This window comes from Diaporthe citri (genome assembly GCF_014595645.1).
Source record: "Diaporthe citri strain NFHF-8-4 chromosome Unknown scaffold_3, whole genome shotgun sequence".
In the NCBI taxonomy this organism is placed as follows: Eukaryota; Fungi; Ascomycota; class Sordariomycetes; order Diaporthales; family Diaporthaceae; genus Diaporthe; species Diaporthe citri.
The window spans coordinates 4,906,291-4,933,986 of NW_025064848.1; the positions used below are offsets into that span (position 1 = coordinate 4,906,291).

The window sequence follows — 27,696 nt, forward strand, 5'->3', positions numbered from 1 at the left end:
GCCCATGGACCTGTGTCTCCTGCACTTTGTGTGAATGATCAAGGAAGCAAACATGGTGGCAAAATATGTATTCAGGGACGGAGAGAGCAGACAGACTTTGAGTCGCCTGCATAACTACCCTGAAGGGCATTCAGTGAGCCCGGTGATTTTCGTGCCCGTGATCGCTCATTCTACTGCAAGATCGTCACAATTCGTGCCCAAAGTCTATTCCTGATCATGAATGAGAACTCGCCTCTCAGCAGTGCCAGTTCATGGGTGGCTTTGTGGGGGCTGGGCCCGGCCTTTTATGGTCGATTCATTGTCAGGGGCCTGAATGGCTTTCGAAGTTTTTGCAATGCCGCAGCTTCGTCCCGAGGGGCCGCCAACCCTGGAGGTCTGCGCACACCACTTGTTGTCTTCTGCATGGTGGTGTTGTGGAAGCTGACAGCAGGACGCTTTGCGGGAATAGACGTTGGCTCAGGAATGTTCTCGTTGTTCGCCCCAGAATTACCGGATTCGACCTCTTTGTCTGGTGTTGGTGGCCGAGGTGGAGAACTGGAAAATTGGGGGTAGTGCTTCCCGGATTTGGTCTCTTGCTTCTTGGGTAGTATGTGACCCACTACCTTCGAACTGCCTACCTTGTGACGAAGAAAACCAGGGTCTATCAATGGGCGTTTGCTACCCCGTGGAGGATTATTTGCGAATGTCTCACGCTCTTCATCTCGCTGTACACGAGACGTCTTTGGATGCGGCAGAGCTGCGAAACAGGGTGCAATCACCTCGGCATCGTTCGAGGCTGAGTTTGAATCCTTCTTGACAAAGCTAAGAAGGCTGCCCTGACCGGCTGAGCGCACCGTCCTCCCTTGTTTTGAGGGAGGACCAGCTGTTGTGTTACCCACCATTCCGTCCGAGAGCCTTTCGGCCTGACGACCCCCTGGTACCATGGAACCGAGCTGCGAAGCCATCGTGAAGGTGGATGCCTGGTTCATCGTGGTCGAGTATCCTCTTGCCCATTGCGGCTCCTTGTTGCCTCGATGGTTGCCACTCTGGACGGCGAGTCGAGGACGCTTCCGTCCGAAGGACTCGGTTGAAAGCCCGTCCCACTTTGAGTTGGCGTCTGCGGCTGCTTGTTGCTGATTAGGGTCTTCAGGGAAAAGGTCGTCGTTAGGGCTAAAGCCTTCTGGAAGCTCGCCATAGATTTCTTCCTGCGTGGGGGCGTTACGCCCCAGGATAGTACCGATCGCCTTCAGCTTATGGCTTTCGAGGTCTGGCCCAATCTTGGCGAATGTCTTCGCTACTGGCTCGACAAAGGGCGAGAGCTCTACTTCGGACTGGCCACCGCCGTGGGATGAGCTAGACAATGGACAACTGATATAAAGCAAAGCCTTTGCACGAGTCATGGCAACATAGAGTAGCCGGCGCTCCTCATCGCTATCTTCAGAGCGCATATGTGGGATCGAACCATTGTAAGCCGCTGGAACAAAGACTATGGGCCATTCAAGCCCTTTCGCGGCATGTATGGTGGAGATAGTGACCATGGGAATGGCCTCTTGTTCTTGAGCTTTCTTCTGTGTGTCTGAGGCTAATGCCACGTTGGCCAGAAATCGGGCCAGGACATCAGAATCTTCTGACTTTTCTAGCCCCTCAACATCAGGAAGCTCTTCCTCTTGACCCTTGTCAAGATCCTTGGTGAAATCGTTCCCAAGAGCGCGAAATTCCTGCACGTTGGCCCACCTTTGTTCGAAATTCTCAGTGTCGCTGTAGGTCTCTTTGAGGTACCTTTCGAGGTTGATTCTCGCGAGGATCTCATCAATGATGTCGACCAGACCGTACGGCTTCTCGTCTTGTGGACTGCCCATCTTTTTCTGGATGTCCAGGACGAGACGAATTACTTCGCCACTTATCTTCTGTTCCGTTGACTTTTTGATGCTTGTCTTGGCAAGTCGATCGCCGCGGCAGTGTTTGACCAGCAAAGCCCACAGACTCAGGGACGACTGCTCTGCTTCTTCGACCAACGCCTTAATTGTAGGGTCCCCCACACCTCGCTTGGGGACATTGAGAATCCTCGCCAGGGCATCATTGTTTTCCGGCAGATGGATCACTCTCAAGTAGTCAAGAATGATCTTGATCTCTACCCTGTCGTAGAACTTGACACCGCCAACCATCTTGTAAGCAACGCCAGCCTGGCCAAGGGCAGACTCGATGCTCCTGGAGAGCGATGCCGAGCGGAGGAGTATGGCAACATCGCCATGTCCGAGCATGCCGCCAGACAGCAGCTGCAGGCGGCCAATCTCCTTCACTATCCACTGCGCCTCGACTGTTGAACTTTTCAGCCGCCGCAGCGTGGGCCGTGTTCCCTTATCGTGGAAAGGTTTCAGGACCTTCTCATAGCGATTCGAGTCCTGCTGTATGACACTCAGAGCTGTGTCCAGAATGGCCTGCGATGAGCGATAGTTCTGCTCTAGGGATATCTGGTCTGTGTTGGGGAAGTCTTCGAAGAGACGTTGGAGGTTCTTGATCTCTGCCGACCGCCATCCGTAGATGCTCTGGTCAGGATCGCCGACAATGGTGATCCTGTTGCGTTTTTGAGCCAGGAGGCGCATGAGCTCGTACTGAATGCCATTCGTGTCTTGGTACTCGTCGATGAGCACGGCATCCACGTTGGACACACAGGCCGGGTTGGTCTGAAGAAGCTCAACGCAGCGGGTGAGGAGGTCGTCATAATCGAGAAGGTTAGATCGTTCAAGATGGTGCTGGTACTCCCGGTAGCACAGCTCGAAGGACCTGGCCCCCTCCGCGGCCTCGCCGCTGCGTTTCCTCTGCAGAGGGGTGGGCTTCCACTCTTTGCCCTTGGCTTTTCTCTTGCTTATCCATGCACGTGCCTGGACAGGGTCTATGCTCAACTGCAGGCGTTTGCAGATGCGGTTTATGATGGCCCTTGAGTCGGCATCATCGGCAATGGCGAACTTTTGATCCAGGCCGATGTGCCTGCCGTACGCCGCCAGATAACGGCGGGCAATGCTGTGAAATGTGCCGAGGACCATCCTGTTCTCGCGGCCGTCCCCCAGGGCGCGGCCGATGCGCTCTCGCATCTCGCGGGCAGCTTTGACGGTGAAGGTAGCAACAATGACATCCTGTGGCTCGTAGCCCATGGCGTCAATGAGCCAGACGACACGCGAGGTGAGAGTATGTGTCTTCCCGCTGCCTGGACCAGCCATGATGGCAACGGTGGCCGCCTCTGAGCACACCGCCCTGCGTTGTGCATGGTTCAGTTTCAGGAGGCCGAGGACCGAGGCATTGTTTGGTGGTGCAGCAGCCATCATGACCGTGGCAGAAAACACAACCTCACGCGCCGCCAGACTCCAATGAACGCGGTGGAAAGATTTGGTTAATGATGATGGATAACGAGAAACAGAACAAGCATCCTGCGGTGACAAGAGCGGGACCACGATGTGTCAAAATTCGCGTCGCAATGCGTCGAGTTGAATGTCACTGTCTGTGTACAACAGACTTGAGACGCGTCTCGGGAAGCGGCCGGTGACGGGAGAGGGTCCATCGACCGCACGCCGCCTCCGCGCGATCACCTGCCTCCTGCGGATTACAGCTCTCCCACAAGTCGAGGAGCATCACGTAAGCACCCCCGCACGGACCACGGCCCTCAACCAGATTCACGATGTCAGCGCTAAACAAGCTCAGTCACATCACATTCGTCCCACGCAGGGAGCAGAGACGACAGTATCTTGTTCCCACGAGGAGGCCATTCAGATAGTCTGGTTCGCTTTGGGGAGCCACCAATCCAGTCGGCTATCACGCCTCCTTCCATCCACCAGCACATCGATTGCAATGTGCCTTGCTGGGTGTTGAGCGTTGATCTCACGCTATGAGTACGGGCCCACCTGACCTGGGCGGGTACAAAACTGTGTGCATTGATGCTGTGTCATCATGGGCGATGGGAGTGGACTTCATGCCATGTCTAGGGGTCCTTTCAAAATACGTCTCGACCCGAGGTGGAATGCTCCCATCTCATCAGACGAGGATGCAGCCAGGGCAGCATGGCGAAGCATCCGTCAATGCCGGGACTCGAAGATGCGACTTAAGGTTAGGCGACGACTGCCCTCTTTTGGCCCCGTCACCGCCAGCATCGCACAAGAGCAGGATCTGATCGCCTGCAGATCGCCATCCAAATCCATCACCTCCCACCCCAGCAGACCTCACACGGGCTGAGATGGGACAGGCGGGAAAGGCAGCTCGAGGGCAGGACAGGATGCAATATCAAAATGGGCGGGGAACACCACGGCCACCCAATCACGCAGGGCGTCGCCGGTGCCATCGCATGTCGGGCGCTTAGAGACCCCTGGCCCCCTGCGCACCCACCCGCGCTCCAGCCAACCACATTACACGACAGGGCTCTGGCCTGCCCCCGGTGCTGCAAGCCCACCGCGACATCACGACGATGTGCGGCCTCGTTCGACGAGTCCCAGCCCAGAAGAGGCCTGCCATGCAGCTGCCGCCGTGCCCTGCCCTGCCCACCTGTACCTGTGTGCATTTGTGCCTGCGTGCCTGGGGCCCGAGATGGGGGCGTCCACCACGCGCGAGCCGGCCCCATTGGCACAAGTTGCAGAGAGAAAAGCCGGCATTGCGCTCTTGAGTGGCTGCATTGTCCCCACGCCCGCCCCGTCCCTCGCCTCTGCATCGCTCCGGTATCAACAGCCGCTATATACCCTTCTGCCTCTCCTCTGAACGGTTCTGGAGGCTGATCTTTCCTGCGTCCCCATGCTACATCTCTATCACAATGCGTTTCGGCCCATCATACCTTGACTAAGAACTAAACAATCCAAACCCCATCACGCCTTAGTTCCGGTGGAGAAGGTAGATGGCAACCGTCTGGTCTACTAGAAATAAGCCTTGGCCCCGGAACTCTCTCGTCTGACCCTCACAATGCCCCTTGGTCTTTGCAAACCTCCCACTTCTCTTATCACTCTTTCATTCACTTCAAGTTTCGTCACAGTTTTGGTAGCCGCTGCTGCTGCACCACACACACCCAGGCCGCACCTGGTGGAAAAGAGGGATAACAATAACCCCCTCGGCATCGACTGGAGCCCTGCCCCTCCGCCCGACGAAGGTCCCGCGGGAGCAAAATACGCCCTCCGAGATCCAGCATACCTACCAGCTCAGATCGGCGGAATCGTCGGCTCTTACGCTTTCTCTCTGGTGCTGGTCGCCATCATCCTACTGAGCTTATCCAAAAGGCGGCGAGAGCATCTCCGAGCAGGAGAGGACTTCACTACCTGGGAGGACTCACACGTTCCAGTCGAAGTTGCCGAACGCTTCTCTGCCTACAGGTCACAGGACGATTTCCAGTTTCGAGGCCAGGATTGTCCCCCACAGCACAGCTTCCAGGACTTGCCAAAAATCCATACCCAGGATCACGTCCAGGGCCACGTCCGCAACTTCTCTCTCCCCTCGCCCACCTCGGCGAAATTCTCAACAGGAACACGGGAGCAAACCCCGTATATTCTCCCATCACCAGACGGCAGTCTTCGTGGACGACCAGGCTTGGATCCAAACGTCGACCAGTCCGTCGTCGAACTAGACAGAGTCATGGCGCAGGCACAGCTAGAAGATATGTACAAGTATGTGATGGAGCAGGAGGCTGCCAAGGAAGCGGGAGTCGAGTTCAAAGGGCCCACTTTCCCTGGTGCAGGGCAGCAGCAGCAGCAGCAGCAGAATGCCTCATCACAGAGCATGCTTCAGAAGAAGGGGAGAAACAAACCCGCAAACCTTAACCTCAGCGCCGACGCCAAGTCGGAAAAGACGCAGTCCCGGACCTCCTCAATCCTGTCCGCCCTAAAGTCCCCGCTGGGGAAGAAGAAAGAGAAGGTGCAGGCAATCAGCATTTCCTCGCCGATCATGACACCCATGACAGGCACATTCCCGCCCCAGTACGCCGGCGAGGAGATGAACGCCATCCCGCCACGGCACTACGCACCGGCTGCACCGCCACCAGTCCCCGCGGGCAACGGCACGTTCAGCCAGCGACGGAACGTCCACATGGCCCCTCTCACGCCGCCGGACGACATCTCGCCAGAGAGCACGCAGAGCATTGACGAGCGGCTCCGCGCCATGGCCGCCAAGGGCAAGGACAGGGACATGCCGGAGGAATCCAACGAGGAAGAGGAAGAGGAGGAGCGACAGACGCAAGACCACTACTACCACTCACGCCAGCAGTCGTCCGCGACGGAGGCGGACCCCATCTCCGCTACGTCGGAGACATCCACGACGCCGCTGGTCAGGCGGGGCGAGCGGGTCCGCGACAGCCAGGCCTCGGGGCTCCCCTCGAGCCCCAAGCCGGGGGTCAACCGCTTCCCGAGCCTGAACTCGCTGCCGTCGTCCCCGAAGCCGGGCGCGACCTTCTCGCGGCCCAACGCGCCCTCGGCGGTGCGTACGGGCGGTGCGCTGCCACTGCGTGCCTACGAGCCGCCGCTGATGTCGCCCAACACCTACGACCGCACCGTCAAGCAGACCGTGTTCGAGAGGGCCGGCCCGCTGTCGCCCGGGCTGGGCACCGCGCGCACACCCCACACCGGCGCGCCGGTCCCGTACTCGCCGTACCAGCCCTTCTCGCCCGTGGTGCCCATCACGCCCAGCCTCGTCACCAAGGCCGACAGGAAGAGGATGAGGAGGATGGAGCCCAAGACTCCAACGATGGAGATGGTTCAGAGCAGCGAGGACATCTGGTGAGCAGCTGGCTCGGGCCAATTGGCCGTGGAATAGACAGGATGTCGAGCCAGGTTGGCAGGATTTTAGCTAGTCATGCCGCAGATCCTTTGTCAAAGTTTGGGTACACAAGCTCTTTGGATATTACTTGTGGATAGCTGGAAACTTAGGAGGCCTAGCTCTTGGAGGGTGTACGCAGTACGGGTACGGGCATCGGTGGAAAGGCCGAGCCCACCCAAGCCGTTGCGGCGGCGACTTCTTGGTTGGATGGTCCTTGGCAGATCACAGACAGGAACCTTTTTTGTTTCTTTATTCTAATCTTCAGTAGAGTCGCATATGTTATCCTGGGCGCTGGGCTCGTTTGGAATATAATACCTTGATGACCACAATAGTTCTACGGGCCTGCATTTTGAGCAACGACATATCAGTACCAAGCAAGAGGGCGTCACCGACCCGGTTCACGGGGTCATTTAACCGTGACAAGATGGCTTGGATGTTCGCAAAATGCTTGGCCGGGTGAAGCTGGCGCTGATGTTTGTGTCGTACATCTGAAACACCAGGCAAGCGAAGGCAAAACCGCCGCCAAGTGGGTGTGCCAGGCTGCTGACTGCCTGACTGCTAGGGCCACCACGCGAAGCTCGAGCTCGCTCGACACTGTGTCTGTTACCCAGCTGGTGCGGCACGCCACCACATACACACTCGATAAGAATACTACCGGAAAGCAGTGCGGTTCCTCCCGCGATTCGTTGGACTCGGACGGATCGGACGACCACGTAGTCTAGTGTGTTGGAACCACGCCGTAGTATAGGAATGGGTCGAGGGGTTTCCTTCTAGAAGAAGTGTGTGCTGCAGTCAGTCACACAATTCTGGTATTTGATTGCTTGGTCCGAGGAAAAGAAGAGTTCTAGCTCCCAATCCTGTCCATGAAGAACGACTGCCGGGGGGCAAATACGCGGGCGACTGACACATGCAGTTGCATGATCGCGGAGGGGGCGCACGACCAAACCTTATCGTGATGCGGAATGACGACAGTCGAGACCTCTGGCAACGGTTTAAGGCTGAGTCCCTGCCACATACCACACTCATGTTTTTTGAATTTTCGAGAGAAATCCAGGGTAGCCCGCAGATCATCGTCCGTTCTTATTCGGGAAGTCTGTAACATGTGAAGTTGTCGTAATGTTGACGATAAGCCATTGGTCTCGTGAGCGGTAGCTGCTGAGGATGTGTGCGTAGGAAAGTTTTGTTAGCCAGCTCCTCCACACCCATGTGCGGCCGTTCGTGATGTGCGTGCAGTGAAGCTTGTAAGATCCGAGGTGTCTGAGTGTAAAAGAACCAAGCTACCCAGAGTTCGAAAACCGCCAGTGGAATGCTACAGGGCCAAAGGACCCGAGTTTGGGGGTTAGATTTTCCTAGTTCCTTCCCGGACCTGACGGATGCCTGATGACCCTAGAGGATCCTTGTGAGGTCTGGCTGGCGAGGAGCCCGGAGCTGAGAGCTGAAGCCATGTGCGGAGAAGACACGGCCAATGGTCCTGATAGTCAGTACGCCTCTCGTCCGATTCTGGAGTCGTCCCAGACACTGTCTCGGCCGGACAGACGATGGCTTCGAGAGGGTCCGAGACCGAGAGGGCGCAGTGTCCCATGTGGAGATTTGTGCCTGTTCTAGAATACGGTTGCTGTAGCCACGTCTGGCCACAAGTGAGCAAGTAGCTTGTGACTATGGGCAGTCCAAGGGTGCGATCACTGCGATGGCTGCGACGGCGTTCGGTGTGCGACGCAGACAGAACTTGTCGAGGCTCGGAATCGGGTCGTCTGATAAACTCGGGGACCAAGATTGGGGGGATGAGCAGCCACTGTCCCGTCCCCACTGAGTCAATCCTGGAAGCTTGAGCTTGGTGGAAGGAAACAGGCGGTCGAGTCGGGTGAGGTCGAGGTCGGCCAACTCCAGCCAGATCCAATCCAGACCAGTCCAGCTCAGCCAAGTCCAGTCAGTCAATTGGAGTTGAGTCGAGAGCCGGGAGTCGAGTCGATAGTCGGTGTCTCGCTCACTTGCGTATGAGCACGGCGACGGCGACGGCGATGGTGAAGGGTGATGGCGATGGTGGCCGTGTGAAGAGGGGCGGTCGCCCACTGTTCCTACTGTCTCCCCACCACAGGACGGACGCTGGACCCCACCTGCCGTTGACAGTTGAGGGGACTGGCCACTCTGGCCGTAGTATGGCTGGTCTGGCTCAGCCTGGCTGTGGCTCGCCGGCCGTGATTGGCAACTGCGGGTCCGCTCGTACCTGGGCCGGGCGTCCCATAGGCTGGGCACCTCCATCGATCGCCCCTGCCAACGAAGCAAGGAACCTTGGATCCTCTTCTGCTCAGTCCTGTTGGCCCAGGCTGGGCAGGACCCAGGAGGGGGCCCCTACTAGCAGCACAGTACGGTGCCTACGCAGTTAGGTTGCCCAGCCCAGCCAGCCCAGGGACGTGTTGTGCTGGGTTCCCAGGCAGAGTGCCCAGGGTGTCTGGGTGTGCGGTGCGGTAGGATGGGTACTACCGGCGCCCCCCGGCCGGCCTCTTGTGTTCCATGCCATTATACAAGAAAATCGACTGATGCGCTGCTCTGAAACTTGCGCTGCTCCCTATCGTTCTGCTTCCCGACCTTGACATCTTACGATCTCTCTCTCCATCCCTCACCACCACTAATCCCATTTTTCCCCCGGCCCATCCATTCTCGCCAGGCCTACTCGTGCTACAGCGTCCGTCTTGCGGCCCAGACAAACCCAGACACCTTACGACATCCCACGATACGGAACCCACCGTCCCGTGCCGTTGACGTCCCATCCCAATTCCACTCCGTTGAGCCCCCCCCCCCGATCTCCCACCGACCGTATCAGGAACGGCCAGGCCAGAGGTCACCGGTTTGAGGACAGCTCACGCACCATCCCGCCCCGTCGAGTCGAGTCGAGTCGAGTCGATCCGGGTGACATAAGCCGACCTTGCGCTTGACGCTTGACGCCTGCCTCTGATGCTCCTGGGGCACGCCCTGAGACGTCCTCAGACCTGCTGAGCAACGAGCACCGAGCATCAAGGTGCCGCACTCCAGCATCATCATCACCGAGGTCCCTTGGGCCGAAGCAAGCGTGCAGGGCGCACCCCGTAACCAAGATAGTCAATTGGGTTGAGTCGAGCTCAATCTCTCAATCAATCAATCAGTCCAGCAGCCCCCAGGGAGCACGGGCTTCGCACGCAGCGACACAGGCGCGGCGCACAACCAGCTGCTCACGCTGTGCTGCCACCTATTGAATGGATCTGGGTCGTGATTGAAGCAAATCGCACCCAGATAGCCCACCGCAGCACATCGTGTCTCCGTGGGAGCGACAGTCAGTGATCAATCATTCGGCGAGCCAAGGGGTAGAAGGAAAAGCTCTGCCCTGCTGGTGCCCCCTCTTGCGCGAACGGACGCTCTCCTGCGACATCGAAGCGAGGCGCCGAGCCACTCATTCCCATCTCCCGCGCGGCCCCTCCACCCGGCCCATCTTACCCATCGCTGCTCTCCCCATCTCTCATTTGGGCCTTGCCTGTCTTGTCACGCGTTCATGTCGAACCACCTCTGCATAGCTGGAACGGTCTAAGCATTACCATCCGTTCGGTCTGGTTCGCCCGTCGGTCCTGACGCCCTCCGTTTTGCCCAAAATGGCAGATCAACACCAAGATCCCCAGCAAGTCTGGAATGCTGGCCTCGACAACTTCGACTACCGGTCCAGCAATCCCCACCCGGCCTCCTCAGCCCCAACCTCTGCTGCACCCGCGCCCGCGCCTGCATCCGCATCCGCATCCGCGCCAGCTTCAGGATCCCGACCTGGTCCACGATCAGCATCAGGATCCCCCTCACAGTACTCTCTCACCAACAACGCCGCCGCCGTCGGTCCCAGCCCCGATCCCGTCACCACCTCAGCCCCCGATCCGGGCTTCTCCGACTTCGCTGCCTCAGCCGCTTGGACCGACTCCAGCCAGTTCACCCCTCCACTTGGTCCCAGCGACGGCGAGCCCTTCGAGGGCCTGAACCTGTTCCCGGACAACTGGAACGTTCCGACTGCCACCTTTCCAAACCAGTCCCTCCAGTACCGACCCAGGACGGACGGCCTCCCCAACTTCAGTAATCCGCCGGCCCTACAGCTTCAGAACGGCGAACTCTTCACCGCCTTCATGAATAGCGCAGCCGCCAACTCTGGCGACTCCTCGTCTCCTCAGGGCCCCGTCGTAGCCGGCATGTCTACCCTGACACCAGCTCAGGAGGAACAGCTTAGGAACATCGCCATGCCGCCTCACCTGCAATACCAGTCCCCAAAGAGCGAGCCTAGCCAACTAAGCCCCCAATCGAGCAATGGCGACGGCCACAAGGCGGGCTCTCCCGACCCGTCAAAGCCAGGCAGCCGCAAGCGCAAGTCTTCCGCCGACTTTGACGACCTGGACGACGACGATGACGACGAGAGCCAGCAGCCGGTCAAGAAGACCGCACACAATATGATTGAGAAGCGGTACAGGACTAATCTGAACGACAAGATTGCGGCACTGCGCGACAGCGTTCCAAGCTTGCGAGTGCTGTCCAAGAGCGCGAGAGGAGAAGACACCACCGAGGACAGAGAGGAGTTGCACGGCCTGACACCCGCACACAAGCTGAATAAAGCTACGGTGAGATTGTGACAGCGGCATTGAGTCGCGAGACACGGGCTAACAGACAACTCACAGGTGTTGAGCAAAGCGACAGAGTACATACGCCATCTCGAGAAGAGAAATAATCGCCTCAATGACGAGAACAGCGCCATGCAGCAGAGGATCTCAGCCTTCGAAAAGCTGTTCATGGCAAGCGCTATGAACGGCACGATGAGCCCGGTCCAGAATCAGAACTCGCCCATGCAGTTTGGCCAGGACGCTTCTCAGTTCATGAACACGCCGGTGGGCACTCCGAGAGGCCTGGATCCACAAGGAATGATTCCGGTGCCCGACGACATGAAGCGCATCATCAGTCAGCAGTTAGCATCTGGGCGACCATACCCCGTCCCGCAGCAACAGTTCCAGCAGAACCCTGCCATCATGCGACAGCAACAGATCCAGCAGCAACAACAGATGCAGGCCAACCGTTGGCAGGGCGCGAGCCCTTACATTGGAAAATTCATGGTCGGCTCGCTCGCAGGATTGATGATACTCGAGGCCGCTCGCGAGAACGAGCAGAGCAACGAGTCACCCGAGGGCCGCGGGCTCTTCGCTATTCCCCTGCAGCTCCTGGGTCCACTGGTGGGAAGCTCGCACGTCAGCATCGCAGGGTACTCGTTCTCCCTATACCAAACAATATCTACCATCAAATCTCTGCTCCTGCTCGGCGCCCTGCTCTGGGTCTTCGTTCCTTCTCTCTTCGCGCCTAGGCCGCCGAAGACGGATAAGACGGCCCAGATCAGCAATGCGAATCTAAAGAAGGTGCCATCATTGGCCTCGCCCATTCATGTCCGGAGGCAGGCCTGGCTCACGGCTGTCCAGACCGTCTGGGTGCCTCGGCACAATTTCTTCCTCGAGGCTGCGGCTTTGATCCTGAAGACGATGAAGCTTAGCCTGCGCAACATGATGGGCATACAGGGCTACCAGATGTTGACCGGGCTGACAGAGGAACAAGAGACAGCCAGAGTCAAGGCCTGGACAATAGCCTTGGACGCGCAATTGGCCGGAGGAGATGTTGAGATAAACAAGAGCCGCCTGACTTTGACACTGCTTGCAGCCAAAACCCTGCCAGACACGCCTCTGCGACTGATGCTAAATGCTCTTCACATGCGCGTCTTGCTCTGGCAGCTGGGCAAGCAAGGCCTCCACAATGTTCTGGCTGCTAAGTTGGCCAGGTCCAGGTGGAATGAAGCGAGACAGCTATACAGGCTGAACAACTCACTTCGTCGGAACGAACCCGCCTCGTCAGATGATGAGCTTCCAGAGCACCTGGCTGTACTACTTGAGCAAGACTGTGACGATGTTCTCAACGACGACATTGTGCAGCGTGCAAACAACCTCGCGTGGAACCGCCCAACGATGCACAACATCGACTCCGACGTTGACGGTATGAATGCCGTTGTGGAGGATCCAGCCGTCCGGTCCCCCATGGATGCTGTCGCAGCCTGGTGGTCGAGCCTCATGCTGCAGCGACTCCTGTCAGCCAGCCTCGTAGAGGTCGAGGACAAGGCCGCACAGGTCACAGTCACGGGTGATGACCTCAACCTGGCAGTCAAGGTAGCACCTATCGGCTCGAACGCCCAGGTGCGCGCGCTTGTCGCCAAGGCCGTGCTCGTAGAGGAGAAGCGAGGGGCGCACATTGCCACTACTCTAAAGGCCATGGGCCCAAGCCTGAACCCCGACAAGCACCCCCGCTACAGTCAAGGAGTCCCACCCCTGATCGACTCTCCCATGTCATTCATCGTCCCAGATCCCGACGTCCAGATGGCCTTGCGCTGCAGCATGGCCATTGCACACCTGGAGCGTTACGAGACTCCGCCCCACAGCGCTCTCTCGATCATCGATGGAATTCTCCCTGGATCGACCGAGGGCCTCTCGCTACTGGGCTGCACGGCGGCTTTCCACCTGGTGCAGCGTCTACACAATCACGCGGTGGCTGCCGAGGCATGCGCCACATCTCTCGAGCGCATGGCGGGAACACTGAGGATATGGATCGGCAGTGAGGAAGGCGACAGACCAGGGCTGGACCGTAAACTCCGGCAGAAGCTGGTGGAGAGGTGTCTCAACGTGACCAAGAGCGTTGTCGGCATGGCTGAGGATCAAGGCTATGCGACGATGAGCGAGTGCGACAGCGAAGACAGCTTGTGCGATTCAGTTGGTCTGTGAGATTCAGCTTTGCAAAACTGATAACCATGTTTCCTTTGTCCAGGTTGCGATGCGTAAACGCGTGATGGGAATTCACTGTATATATACTGCATTTAAGAGCGGGACATCAATCCCCGGGATGCATCGACTGAACGGCTCATGTTGGGAGGCAAAACTGTATTGCGAGCTTGGGTCTGCTCTCTGGCGCCGGCCAAGGCCGGGCAGATGACGGGGGCTGGCTACTTGGGAGGCTTTATTTGTGTTTCTGGTTTCGACAACAACGTGCGTACGGTGTTTGAAAACGGGGGCAAGGCCCAGACACGAGTGCTTGGTGTGCAAAAATTTCCTTCGTCTTACATTATATGGATTGTAGCTGCTACATAATTTCATACTCTCTTCTTCCCATCCCGTTCTGTTCTTGTTCAGCTGGATTCCCGAAGACATGTGCTACATCAGAATTAGAACGCGAGCAAGCCGGTACAGTGGGTGGACAAAAGTTTCGCCACAGTGAGAACTCCACAAATTTAATATTTGAACATTTAAATTTAACTATAAGATTTAACACATATTTATTTTAATCATTAAAGTTTATAAAAATATGAATAGTTTAATTCTTAAAGGGACTTAATATTTTTAAAATAATTATTAAAATATAAAGGTATTATTTAAAAAATTATAATTTTTTAAAATAAAGTTTTTTCAAAATCTAAGAAATATATATTATATACTTTATTCATCTTATACTATATATTTAAAAGTTATAAATAAATTAAAGCTATGGTGGTTGAGATATAAGGTAATAAATTTAGTGAGTTTTGTTGATTTTTGGTGTGAAAATGGTAGTGTGGCGGAACTTTTGTCCACTGACTGTACGTGTAGAGATGTTCTCTCTCAAGTACAATCACAGAACAGCTCACCAGAATCTGACATGTGCGAAGGGTTGTACAGGTTCTTTGCATTCTTCTGCCAAAGTGTATACCCAGGCGCACTATTAACGATTGACAAGAGTCTGCTCCTCCAGCATTCTTCCCACATACCTAGTCAAACCAGCTATGTATGTATAAATGCTGGTGACCTAGGCTTCGAGCTTGCGTCAAACAACCACACCGCATCGTCCCGGTAACGAAATAGCGATAAAGCGACAGATTCCCACACAAAAAAGGCAAGTCACGCACGCAGACCAAGAGCAAGGCCCCTCCTCCACTGTAGGCGCGTGTTCATTTAATCGTCAGCCTCCGGGGTGATCTCAAAGTCGTCCTCTGGGAAGCCGTCCGTGTCACGCGCCTTCCTGTCCTTGAACCTTAGCGGCGCCGGGACGCCGATGTCGAAGTCGTCCTATGTCATGCAAAGGAGAGCGAGTCAGCACAATCGATGGCCACATGGGAATATGTCGAACACAAAGGGTTTCGAGGGGGTGGTGGATGACAGCGTGGATGAGCGGACTAATGCATGGATGTATAGATGGATAGAATTTAAAGCCTTCCTCCCGGAGAACTCACCTCGGGCCAGTCGACGGACCGGGTCCCCGCCACGGCCTGGCGCTTCGCGTTGTCGTCGGGCTCGGCCTGGATCTCGAAGTCGTCCTCGACGAAGTCCTCGCGTGTCGTCAGGCCGTGCTTGCTCGCGGGCTGCGGGGCTGAGGGGAGGGCAGAGGCGGCTGCCACCAGGGCAGCGAGGGCCAGAGCGAAACGCATTTTTGGTGGATGGATGGCTTCTTCTGTAGCGTCGTGAGGTAAGACTGGCGCCTTCAAGGCGGTTGGGGGGAGAAAAGAGTCGATCAATGAGTGTTTGAAGTGAAGGCGAAGATATTAGGAAATAACTTTTATCGGTGCGATTCACACTCTGGCCTCCGAAAGGGCTGGAGTGGCCTCTCTATATACCCCGTCTGGTCGCCCTCTGAGAGGCCATCGACAGTCGTCTCGAAAGATCATTGTCGCGGGCTGCCAGCAAGGCGAATGACTTACACGCGAAGTTTGATTGTCAAGAGTCAAGGTTAGGCGGGCGGTCGCGACAAAACCTTCCTCGAATGTGGTTCAGGAGGCGGAGTCTTGGCCAATGGCCACTGCCATCTCAACTTTAACTCCGTCACGGGCTCGGCCTCGGAGTTGAGATGGCTTTGGCGGAGAAGGTAAGTCGCCAGTGCACACCCGAACGCTCACCCAGAGGCAGGCGGTTGATCATGTTTGCTGGCACAAACTTTCGAGATCTACTGCACGGTGTGCTTGCTGGGGCGATCAGCGGCCTCATTCTTTGTGGGGTGGGACAAGTTCTCGTCGGCGTGGGCAACAGATTTCGCTCGTGCCAAACCTTGCCCGACCTCGAAACAAACCCAGAAACCTGTTTATCTCCGGCAATGCTTTCTACCACAGACCGGTATGTTTTATCTGCACTTGCACACAGGCCAACAACTTTTTCAGGATCTGAGATGCCTGGGACGGAGGCGCAAAGGGACGGAGTTCCGAGCGGATGATTGGACGATAACCATGGAATGAAGGCGATGCACACTGGGTTAATTTTTCTGTTCAGACCTCAGTGGACGGCCTTCGAGACGCGTGTGTGGTGTTTGCACCTTTGGGCTGTGGGAAGCACTTGAACGGCATGATGCTGGTAGATCTAATTATTTCATAGTACAATCTACTTGTCTCGGTTTCATTTGACCGGTGAATTGCAGAGAAATAAGGTCCAGAGGAGATCGTCTTCTTTGGATGTTTCTACTCTCTTCATGTGCTTGAAAATGGCATGTATATACACCGTGAGTATTACCAATCCAGCCCAGCGCCTCCACAGCCACCAGACATCAGCTCGACCGGCCTCTTCATAGGCAGCTCGACATGGGGCTTGACGCCGGGCTTCTTGGCCCTGGTGCCCACAAAGTGTATCTTCTTGTCCAGCTCGGCGAACTGGCCCTCGCCCTCGCCCTTCTTGACCCTCCACTTGGCCGTGCCGAGCGCGGCGTCGAGCTCCTCCACCGGCGGCAGCTTGAGGTAGACGAGCCCGTCGTCGCGCTCCTCGACCCCGAACGTCGCGATGGACAGCTCGCTGTCGTTCTTGCACGCGCCGCCGGCGAGGTCGAAGTTGCGCTTGTGGTTGGGGCACGAGACCCACGGGGCGGCCGCCCCTTCGGCCTTCTCGTCGCCGATGAGGCCGTCCGACAGCACGAAGGAGCGCTTGTGCGGGCACATCTGCTGGGTGGCGTAGTACTTCCCCCGGATGCGCCACACGGCCAGCTGCGTGTCCCCGCGCTTGATGGTGGCCGAGATGCCGTTGGGCAGGCTGTCGGCGCCGTCAAAGTGCGACGCGCCGATGACGGGCTGCCAGGTCGTCGACGACCACTTCTCCTTGAGGCCCTTGAAGTCGTCCCTGGCCGGCTCCTTGGCCCAGAACACGGGCCGCGGCTGGTCCCGGTCGCGCTCGATCTCCATGTTCTCGATGTTCTCCTCGGTGTTGTTGAACTGCTTGAACTCGGCCGCTATCGCCGGGTTCTTGATGGCCTCTGCCCACTCGTCAAAGAACGAATCTACCAGCTCGGCCATCTGTGCCTCGAGGGACTCGTTGATGCCTAGCTTGTCGTCGAGGACAACCTCGCGGAGATACTTGATACCGCCGGGCAGGCCCTCGAGCCACCTGGCTGTGCGCTGTAACCTGTCTGCTGTGCGGATGTAGAACATGAGATATCGATCTAATATGGGGATGACTTCTGATGGTGGGACGTCCTTGGCGAGGAGTTCGGAATGCTTGGGTTTTGCGCCGCCGTTGCCTCCAACGAAGATGTTGAAGCCTTTCTCTGTGGCGATGAGTCCGAAGCTATGCCATGGGTTAGTCTCCAGTGTGGCAATATTGTCGAGAGAAGAAACACTCACTCCTTGTTCTGCGCCTCCGCACATTCACGCACACAGCCACTCACACCTCCCTTGATCTTGTGCGGAGCCCGGATACTCTTGTAACGCTCCTCAAGCCGCACTGCCATCCCGACACTGTCGCCTATACCGAATCGGCACCATGTCGTGCCAACACAGCTCTTGACCGTCCGCAGGGACTTGGCATATGCGTGGCCACTTTCCATGCCAGCATCAACAAGCGTCTTCCAGATGTCGAGCAAGTCTTGCTTCTTTGCGCCAAACATATCTATCCGCTGGCCACCCGTGATCTTGGTGTACAGGCCATACTTCTTCGCAACCTCGCCCATGACGATCATCTTGTCCGGTGTGATCTCGCCGGCCGAGACCCTGGGGACGACGCTGAACGTGCCGTTGCGCTGGATGTTGCCCAAGAACCGGTCGTTCGTCTCCTGCAGGCCGTGGTGAGGCTTGTCCATGACGTGCTTGTTCCACAGGCTGGCGAAGATGCTCGCCACCGTGGGCTTGCACACCTCGCACCCGACGCTGTCGGCGTCGATGCCCGAGTCCTTCATGACCTGCGGGAACGTCTTGAGGCGCTTGACCATGATGATGTTGTACAGGTCCGCGCGGCTGTAGTTGAAGTGAGGGCACACGTTATTCTTGACCTCGTTGCCCATGCTCACCATCGTCTTGTTGAAGATGGACTGCACCAGTGGCATGCAGCCCCCGCAGCCCGTACCTGCCTTGGTGCACGACTTGACCTCTCCGATTGACTTGCACGTGCCGTCTTTTACCACGTTGACGATATCTCCCTTGGTCACGTTGTGACAGGAGCAGATCTGCGTGTCGTCGGCCAGGTCGTCTGCGCCGTCGTTGTCGCCTTGCTTGGCCCCGAGGATGAGCTCTGAGGGTGGCATCTCAAGCTCTTTCTGGTTCTTGACCATTGGCAGGAGCTTGATGTAGTCTTTGGTGTCGCCGATCATCATGCCTCCCAGGAGGTATTTTCCGTCCATGGTGAAAATGTACTTCTTGTACACATTCTGGAAGGGGTCCTTATACGTCAGGGCCTTCACTTCTGGTGACGGAAGCCCATCTGTGAGGAGCCTCACGTCTTTTGTCCTGCCGTTCGTGTCGCCGTTCGTGTCGCCGTTCGTCTCCTGCTGCTTCTTCTTCCTTGCGGCCACTTTGGGAGGTAGGGACTGGGGCCCGTCCCTGTCCGCGAAAAAGTCACCAAAGCTGGCGACCTCCACGCCTAGCAGTTTCAGCTTCGTACTCAGGTCGGGCCTCTTGAATGCCCTCGGCGTGTGTTGTTTTGCCTGCGTCAGGTTGAAGCTCAGCACATCGGCCATCTCCACACCGGGCGCGATCAGCCCGAAAGCCTCGCCCTGCCATGAGGCGCATTCCCCGATGGCGTAGATGTCCTCTTCGCTAGTCCTCAGGTCGTTGTCCACGATGATGCCACCACCGCGGTCCGCGCACTTGATCCCTGCCTTGCGGGCCAGCTCGTCCCGCGGCCGCACCCCGATGGCGAAGCAGACGATGCTGCACGGCATGAGTACATCGTCCTCGAACCGCACCCCCGTGACGAAGTTGTCGTCGTCGACCTCGATCTTGTCCACGCGCTTGCTCAACAGCACATCTACGCCGAGATTGCGGACTTGCTCGACGACCATGCTGCCGGCCTCCTCGTCGAGTTGGCGGGACAGGACCCAGCGGCTGCGCTCGATAACGTTGACCTGCTTCAGGGTGTTCAGATCCATCATGGCCTTGGCGGCCTCGAGGCCCAGCAGTCCGCCACCGATAACAGCACCATACGTTCCCTCTTTTGTTGAGGAGAAGGCAATGAGTTTCTCCAGGTCATCAATGGTTCTGTAGACGAACACGCCATTCGCATCGTGGCCGGGTATAAAACGGGGTAATAGGGCATTCGAACCAGTCGCTAGCACCAGGATATCGTAGGCGACTTCGGAGCCATCCGCGCAAGTGACAGTCTTCCGGTCCTTGTTGATGTCTGTGACAGTCTTGTTGAGATGCCACCCCAATGCATTGTCTGGGCCGACATGGCCCTCGTACCAGGACAGGGGGTTCAGGTAGAGCTGCTCGACCTTGCGGTGCTCGAAGAAGGAGGTCAGACCGACGCGGTTGTAGGCGAGGTGCTTTTCCTCGCCAATGACAGTTATGTCGTACTCCCGGGCGCGAGCGTCGAGTTTGAGGAGCTTTTCTCTTGGTGGTTGTCAGAGGCGGGCTTCGTCCTTGTGGGAGTGTGCTGCAGTGAGACTTACATGAAAGCAATCCCGACCATACCCAGGCCCACAACTGCAATCTTTTTCCTGGAACCAGCCGCCATGGTTCTGAATTCTGGGTGGAAAGTTGCGCAACAGGATGTGTTGGAGCTCTCACCCGAGTGTGCGGGCTCTCGAGTGCCAGCACGCTGCAGGTTGTTTGTATCAGTTATGACCTAAGAAAGGGCAGCAAAGCAAGTCTTGTGTGACCATGTCACGATAACTAAGAGAACACTTTGCAAGTATGGGAGAGGAATGGGAGGATGCAGCGATGTTTCAGACGGTGGCGGGCATGAACTGGCTGTGGTCTACTCTACGTATCAGCCTGACAAGCAGCAAGAAACAGCATCTCCGAAACCAGCAATGCTTGGCCTGGTGGTACAAGCGCAGGCTCAGCCGACCATGGGATGGGATGCTATGGGATGACTTTCTGGCCTGTGCGATATCTGCGACACATAGTAACGCGAGCGCAGCTTTTGCTGCGTGGGTGGACGGAGACAGCATTTCCACGGGATGGCATCTCCGAAGTGCACCGAGCTCCCAGCATCTCCGTCATGACCAAGGGCCATCACGCCGACGGTGGAGTGATAAGGAGCGCGCCGCCAATCGCGTGTAAGCCATTGCCTAGCCTTATCCACCGTATTTGAGCCTCCCGCGGAGAAAGATAAAGGGCCCACGCCCAGACAGAAAACTGAGAGAGCGAGGGACCAGGTCCTAACGGTGCAGGCCCTAGCTCCCTGGCTCTATCTAATCTGTTATCGCTTATCGTCCGCCCTCTTGCTCCTGCCCTCTTCTTGTCTGTGGCACGCTCTCTTAGCAGATAAGAAGCAGCAGTGCCTGATCTTCCAAGCTTGGTTGGTCAATTCCCCCAAAACTACAGCATCATCTCCTATGCAGACACAGAGGATGCATTTTGCCGACTGTCGCCGTGTCTTCTTCGACCCTCGGATGCTGCGTCGAGGTCGACCATGATCGTCTTTCAAAAGCGCAAGACGGTCCGGCCGGTCTCACCGCGTCGCGAGGTGAGGCGAGGCGACTTGTGGAGCTGCAACACGAAGCAGGCACGCAGTCGGGCAAGCCAGGATGGACAGGCCGTTCTTGCTTACGAAATGCGGCTTCTTGATTGCAGAGCTAGCATCTCCCCCAGACTAGCCGATGCACCCCTCAGGAGCCGACGTCCGGGGCATGCATCGCCTCGCACATCCTGAGAAGACAGGCACGGGTTTCGGCTCGGGACCGCTTATACACCTGGCAGCGGAGCACTCGGGCGGGCGCGTGCCCAGTCAAATCATCCGAGCACTTGCACCTTGACGAAGTTCCAAGAAGCATGGCCTGAGGTCTGCGTGGGCTGAGGTCTGTATCACCAGAGGCAGGTGACCTGTTTTGGAATGCATCTCATTTCGAGAGACGAGTTGCTGGTACCTGGTGGGGTTGCTTTCTCTGTCCCCTGACCTGCAATGCTACCCAGTCGCCCACGGGACAGCAGGTTCATCCCATGTAACCACAAAGCCTTCTCCAACTGGCTCAGCAGCCTCACACCACCACCGCCGCCAGCTAGCCATACTTCCCGTCGCCTCCATCTAATCACCGCCGACATGGAACGGACGGCAAGGGTACATATCCAGTCTGCGGGCAAACTTTGGCGCTCGGCCGTCAACACAAGCAAAGCAGCTTCTTCGAACCCAGAAACGCGTCAAAGACACCGAGAGCAATTGCCTCTGCAGAGTTCACCACCTGGACGAACATCCTGAACCCAGCTAGCTTTCATTCGCTCTAGTCCAGCAACCTGCCGACAATCTGCCGCTTTCCCCACGCACGGGCTGTCCCCCCTTGTGAAGCCCCCAAGAGTAGGATCTGTACGCCATTCTCACTCCCAGGAACTGCCTCGGCTTTGCACGACTCGATTCTGCATAGCAGGTGTTGAGGACCAAGGCGGACGCACTCGGACATCCTTAGGACCCGGCAAGGGGCTCGTTCATCTCCTTTAAGGCCATGCCACGCCGAAAGTTTCCACGTCGGTAGGTTGGAGAGGCCATGGGTACGCAAACCTTCCAGCCCCTGTTGTCAACGCATTGTTACGACTCTTGACTCTCCAAACCCCTCATTCATCATCATGCAGTATCTCGCACGCACATTTGCCCAAAGCGACATGCCAATTTAAGCCAGCAGTCCTCTAGTCTCGGCAACGGGCGCCTCCACACTCCACACAACCGGTGCAGATCTCCCATGATCACACTGGCTGGACTGGACGGTTGCATGGAGCCAGCGCTTGTTCTACTAGTAGAATATCACAACAATGCCTTGCAGCATCCACACAACTTCTGCCCACGCTTGGCCGACTCGCACGCACCGTTCCCAGATCTATCTGCATCTGGCTGTCAGTCAGCATGTTAGTTTGCATCACCTGGCGAGCCCACGGTACCATCTCAGACTCGTGACAGTAGCCGAGTGAGCCATCCCTCAGGGCTGCCATGGCTCAACTCGCGAACGTCCCGACGTCGACACTCCTTTCGGGCGTCTCTAAGCTTTATTGACCAAGCTCATTCGCTGGTCCTAAGCGTGCAGTTACTTCCAAGATTCTTCGCATATGTCGGCAGGATGTCCCCCTGACTGCCTACAGGTAACCTGGTAACGTGGGTCCTCCTTGCTCCTGCGAGTGCACAGAGCTAGAGCCGAGCTCGGGGACATTAGCAGGACAAGGTTCATGATGCCTGTTCGTCCATACAGCAACCGTACATGCAGTCTAATTTAAGTTTCCCGTGCTTGCGATCTGCGCATTCCCTAGAGGAAGCTCCCGGATTTAAAAGTCGTGAGCCTTCCCCAGAAGCCATGACTGATAGGCTGCTCTGGCCTTTTCTCTTCAGCTCTGCCTCTCGTTGACCTGGTGGTTTCCCTTCGTTCCTGGTCTGTCCTAGTCAGTCGCCGCGTCTGCTCGCCATGCATTCTCTAGACTGTATTCTCGCCATCTTGGCGACGGCGTCCCACGTAGCTGCGGTCCCTCGCGTCTCCCGTGTCCGTGAGAGCCCGTCATCACCGGTCCAAAGATACCTTGGCCCGCCAACGTCCTATGTTTATAACCAAACTCGCGCCGATGCTGTGAAGCAGACTTTCCAGATCTCCTGGGACGGATACTACCAATATGCCTTCCCTGGTGACTCTTTGCTGCCTGTCTCAAACACGTTCGAGAATGATCGGTCAGTACAGGCACCTCGAACACGATATTCAAGTTCCAGCCCGCTAACCGGCAAGCAGCAATGGCTGGGGTGCCAGCGCGATTGATGCGCTCAGCACAGCACTGATTCAGGGCAACACTGAGGTTGTCAATCAGATCCTGGACTTTGTGCCCACCATTGACTTCAGTGTCAGCTTCAACGACACTGAAGTGTCTTTGTTTGAGACTACCATCAGGTATCTTGGTGGCCTCCTATCCGGTAAGAGCGCCCACAGAACCGGCTCCAACACCACTAGAGTGAGAGACGGGAATTGGCTCAAAGCATTGACTGACTGGAAACCCAAGGCTATGACCTTCTCAAGGGACCTTTCTCAACCTTCGTGAATGACACGAGCAAGATTGAGCCCCTGCTGGAACAGGCCAAGAACCTGGCTGATAACCTCAAGTTCACTTTTGACACACCTACTGGCATCCCGGACAACAGCCTCTTCCTTGACCCTCCCAGGATTGGGAATTCGACCTCCAACGGTGTTGCAACCACCGGCACGCTCATCCTGGAGTGGCAGCGTCTGTCTGACCTGACAGGCGACCCCTCGTACGGCGAGCTTGCGAAGAAGGCGGAGTCGTATCTGATCAACCCTCTCAACCCGGAGCTGGGTGAGCCGTTCCCTGGTCTCATCGGCACCGACATATCGATCAGCAACGGCTCGTTCCTGGACTCTAAGGGAGGCTGGACGGGAGGTACGGACAGCTACTACGAGTACCTGATCAAGATGTACTTGTACGACCCCGAAACCTTCGCGGATTACAAAGACAAGTGGGTGGAGGCCGTCGACAGCAGCATCGAGTACCTGGCGAGCCATCCGACCAGCAGGCCCGACCTGACGTTCTTGGCTTATTACCGCAATAACACAGAGACTGGCATTGTTTACCTCTCGCAGCATCGTAAGTCAATCGCTCGTCTTTTCTTTTCTCCGGATGTCATTTTTAGGTGGAGCAGCCACCCCACGTCGAGTTTGTGGTCCGCCGCTTGTGTTCCCACGGGTACCCGTGGGAACACAAGCACAAAGGCAAAACACGCGGGCCTCGTGTAGCATGGACCAACCGCCCGTATATGCGGTCCCTATGCTCCAGTGTTCTAGCCTCACTAGCACAACATATCCGTTCCCGGGCACCCACCTGAGGGAAACCTTCCGAGCCCAAGGCTGACACAACCCTCCCCGAAAAAAACAGTCGCGTGCTTCGATGGCGGCAACTTCATCCTGGGCGGTCTGACGCTCAACGAGCCGTCGTACATCGACTTCGGGCTCGAGCTGGTGGCGGGCTGCCGCGAGACGTACGTGCAGACGGCGACCAAGATCGGGCCCGAGACGTTCCGCTGGCTGGGCGAGAAGTCGCCGGCCAACGCGACCGTGCCGCCGGGGAACGAGACCTTCTACGAGCGCGCGGGCTTCTACATCGACAGCGCCGACTACGTCCTGCGGCCCGAGGTCATCGAGAGCTACTACTACGCGTACCGCGCCACCGGCGACACCAAGTACCAGGAGTGGGCTTGGGAGGCGTACCTCGCCATCAACGAGACGTGCCGCGCCGGCAGCGGGTACAGCGCCATCAACGACGTCAACGTCCCCGGCGGCGGCGGGTTTGCCGACTTCCAGGAGAGCTTCTGGTTTGCCGAGGTGCTCAAGTACAGCTACCTGATCCATGCTGAGGTGAGTTTCTACCTCCAATCCCCCAGCCCTCTATCCACGCGCCACATCTTTCTGTCGACTTGGTGGATATTGGCGAGCATGACCGCTTACTTTGATTGATATAGGACGCTCCATTCCAAGTCAAGGCAGACCACACGAATGAGTACGTGTACAACACCGAAGCTCACCCCGTTCGGATCCCTGGCGGGGAGAGCACGGCGCGATAGATGGCCTCAGTGGGAGGATCTGTCCTAGACTTTATTCTAATTCATATGCATGCATACATCTGTGAAGATAGACATATTTGCATAAATAGGAGTATGCCTAATATTACTATCTATACTTTTCTTGAGATTGAGAGTTGTACGCTCGTAAGGGACGTGGGTTTGTCGGCTTGCCCTCTACTTCGAAAGCTTGAGCCGCCGTTCCATATGAAGCCCATGGATCTTGCGAATTGATATTGTGTATTGCCAACGAAGATGATGTAGGGCAAATTGGAAGTGATGATTGCATGATTGCAGTCCCTAGTCGCTTGTCAGTAGATGTCGGACTCGCAGCAACTTCGTTACAAATTTCCTGATGAGGCTCACTTGGATTAAGTGGTTGAATACGACTGCCTCGATCATTTTATAATTAATTTCCCTAGCAGCTCATGTTGCATATTGAAGATGTCGACATAAGCGTGAAGACAAGCGGCACTTATCTCACACGATATTCCTTATTCAACCCCACCCCCTCTCTCCAAACCCATCTCAGAAGAACAAAAGGGAAAACCAAAGGGAAAGATTTCACGACTAAATTCACGAGGAAGTCAGACTATACTCTGCACTTATGTTCTTGATGTTGACACACTCGGACGTTCTACTATACTCAACCATATTTTCCTTTTGTCCCGAATTGATGATGATCGCGCGGCCGTCCCATCTTTGCACACACTCTTTGCATTGTCTCCTCGTAACGTGAATCAGACTACAAACACGACCAGGGCGTGACACCCAGGTTCAGCCACTTTACAACGGCAACGGGAGTGTGACGTGTCATGGCATCCTCATCTGGGGCTTCAGTCCCCGGGGCTCTTGCGTTGTGATAGTTTTGGATGAAAGAGATGTTGCAAGAACTAGTGACTTTTATTCTGGTGGTTCAATCCTGGGGCAGGTCTCCCCGTAAAGAAGTCTGGCAGGGAATTCACATGCAGGCGGCAAGCGAGAAACTGAAGCTGCGCCAAGGTGTGCGAATTCCTGCGTCCACAAAAGATTCGAGGTGACATATGATCGGGGAACCTTGTTGGGTACCAGTCCCGGGCTTTCTTCTGAACGGCGTGGCCAAAACCTAGATACTTCACTCCAAGGTAATTTGTACAGTCACGGCTTTTCTGACGTGATAGCTTCCGTCCAAGTCAGAAGATGAGATAATGCAGAGGAGGAATTTATGTGAGGCACTCCGGTGTCTGAGTCCTCGTTCTATCATGGGCAGTCGCTCCCCGTGATGAGCCCGCCCCCGACCAAGCCACCCTCGTCCTGATGCAGAAAGATGCTAAATGTACACAGGCCCACGCCCGGCCCGGAACGCCTTGCTAGATATGCTAGATGCCAGACCATAAACACGCACGCACGCACGCATGCGAGGCAACCCCCTTTCCCCTGGCTGTTCCATTGGCACACCCCGCTCAAAACACGCGCGTCTCGCCAATATCACAGATATCAAAGACCCCCTCCTCGGGGATGCCCCTCCGCTTCAACGCCTCCCTCAGCCTCTGGGGCGGCTCCATGACGGGCTCCGAGGTCAGCGCCCACGTGCCCCAGTGGATGGCCAGCGCGGCGCGGCACCGCGTGTCGCGGAAGATCTCGACGGCGTCGGCGGGGCCCGCGTGCAGCGGCGACATGAGCAGGCGCGGCGCGTACGCCCCGATGGGGATGAGGCCCACGTCGAAGGGCCCGCGCAGGGCGCCGATCTCCGCAAAGTCCGGGTTCGTCGGCAGGCCCGCGAGGTGCTGCTGGTCCTCGCCGTAGCCGTGCGTGGCCTCCTCGCCGCCCGCCACCGCCGGCACCGAGCGGTAGCCCGTGTCGCCCGCGAAGTAGGCCGACTTGGCGGCTGATTTCACCGCCCACGAGCACCACAGCGTCTTCTCGTGGTCGAAGGGGCTGCGGGCCGAGCCGTGCTGCGCGGGGAGGCAGGACACCGCCGCTGTGATCTCCTCGCCGCCGCCGCCGTTGCCGTCACTGTCCGGCTTGACCGTCACCTCGGCGTCCTCCCACCAGTCCATCTCCGTGACGTTGTCGACCCCGGACTCGCGGAACCACCGGCCCAGCCCCAGGCCAACGAAGAAGTGCGCCTGGGGGAAGCGCGCCTTGACCTCCTGGACGGTCGGCAGCGAGAGATGGTCGTAGTGGTTGTGCGAGATGACCACGGCGTCCAGGAAGGGCAGGTCGGCGACGCCGCAGGCGCTGCGCGTGTACCGCTTGGGGCCCGCGAAGGTGAAGGGCGAGCAGCGGTCCTCCATGACCGGGTCGAAGAGCACGCGCAGCCCGGACGGGTACTCGACGTAGTGGCACGCGTGGCCCAGCCAGGTGGTCCTCAGGTCCTGGGAGCCCAGGCGCGAGGTCAGGAAGGTGGGCGTCCGGATGGGGACCGTCTCGCCCTTTGGGGCTGGCATCCTCATGCTGCCGTCCAGTTGGCCCCTGTGGACGAGATGTCAATGAGTGTTTGCTTTTTCTTTTGCTTCTCGGCTCTGATACTTGGCTCATGGGCACTTATACTGAGTGTCACCACACCATACACCATTGGTTTCTCCTCGGCATTCTCCAACCGGGTCCCCCAAATTGTGCCCCTCAACCAGCCCCAACCCAAACCACCAGATTCAGGGGCTGACTTACATGATGGCCTTGAGAGGATACTGCCAAGGCTGGAACGCGGCTTTGTAAGAGGGGTGGGGATTTTGGAACCGGTTAATGGTGCCATCATTGTTTTTCACATGGTGAGGCTTGGACTTTGCACCCTCAGGGACAGGGCCCAGGGCGGGCTGGTTGACGGATATTGAGTAGGGCATGGTGGTCTTGGTGCAGAGTGACGCAGAACGGAGAGGCTTGAGCCGTGCCCGGGAGGGCAGGCTAAGAGGGCGAGGCATGAGGAATGAGGGCTCTTTATGTGGGATCCTAGTGAAGGGGGTTGATT

At 57.0% G+C, this 27,696-nt stretch overlaps 7 protein-coding genes across 7 annotated transcripts; 3 read left to right on the plus strand and 4 right to left on the minus strand.

Annotated features, from left to right (window-relative positions):
* Window positions 1–284: 284 nt before the first annotated feature.
* On the minus strand, window positions 285–3,299 carry INS49_008863 (uncharacterized protein; the record flags this gene model as incomplete). The annotated part of the gene is made up of 1 exon (XM_043169600.1): window positions 285–3,299. The coding sequence occupies one exon, from the start codon at window positions 3,297–3,299 to the stop codon at window positions 285–287; it is 3,015 nt and encodes a 1,004-aa protein (XP_043027280.1).
* A 1,618-nt stretch (window positions 3,300–4,917) lies between these two features.
* On the plus strand, window positions 4,918–6,720 carry INS49_008864 (uncharacterized protein; the record flags this gene model as incomplete). Its single annotated transcript, XM_043169601.1, has 1 exon — window positions 4,918–6,720. One exon carries the CDS (start codon window positions 4,918–4,920, stop codon window positions 6,718–6,720), a length of 1,803 nt encoding a protein of 600 aa, XP_043027281.1.
* Window positions 6,721–10,376: 3,656 nt separating this feature from the next.
* On the plus strand, window positions 10,377–13,562 carry INS49_008865 (uncharacterized protein; the record flags this gene model as incomplete). Its single annotated transcript, XM_043169602.1, has 2 exons — window positions 10,377–11,375; window positions 11,433–13,562. The coding sequence occupies 2 exons, from the start codon at window positions 10,377–10,379 to the stop codon at window positions 13,560–13,562; spliced, it is 3,129 nt and encodes a 1,042-aa protein (XP_043027282.1).
* Window positions 13,563–14,762: 1,200 nt separating this feature from the next.
* On the minus strand, window positions 14,763–15,235 carry INS49_008866 (uncharacterized protein; the record flags this gene model as incomplete). Its single annotated transcript, XM_043169603.1, has 2 exons — window positions 14,763–14,876; window positions 15,041–15,235. 2 exons carry the CDS (start codon window positions 15,233–15,235, stop codon window positions 14,763–14,765), a joined length of 309 nt encoding a protein of 102 aa, XP_043027283.1.
* Window positions 15,236–16,300: 1,065 nt separating this feature from the next.
* On the minus strand, window positions 16,301–19,727 carry INS49_008867 (uncharacterized protein; the record flags this gene model as incomplete). The annotated part of the gene is made up of 3 exons (XM_043169604.1): window positions 16,301–17,345; window positions 17,402–19,603; window positions 19,663–19,727. The coding sequence occupies 3 exons, from the start codon at window positions 19,725–19,727 to the stop codon at window positions 16,301–16,303; spliced, it is 3,312 nt and encodes a 1,103-aa protein (XP_043027284.1).
* A 2,872-nt stretch (window positions 19,728–22,599) lies between these two features.
* Window positions 22,600–24,752, plus strand: INS49_008868 (uncharacterized protein; the record flags this gene model as incomplete). Its single annotated transcript, XM_043169605.1, has 5 exons — window positions 22,600–22,856; window positions 22,915–23,093; window positions 23,180–23,779; window positions 24,068–24,546; window positions 24,651–24,752. The coding sequence occupies 5 exons, from the start codon at window positions 22,600–22,602 to the stop codon at window positions 24,750–24,752; spliced, it is 1,617 nt and encodes a 538-aa protein (XP_043027285.1).
* A 1,439-nt stretch (window positions 24,753–26,191) lies between these two features.
* Window positions 26,192–27,571, minus strand: INS49_008869 (uncharacterized protein; the record flags this gene model as incomplete). Its single annotated transcript, XM_043169606.1, has 2 exons — window positions 26,192–27,203; window positions 27,399–27,571. The coding sequence occupies 2 exons, from the start codon at window positions 27,569–27,571 to the stop codon at window positions 26,192–26,194; spliced, it is 1,185 nt and encodes a 394-aa protein (XP_043027286.1).
* Window positions 27,572–27,696: the final 125 nt, after the last annotated feature.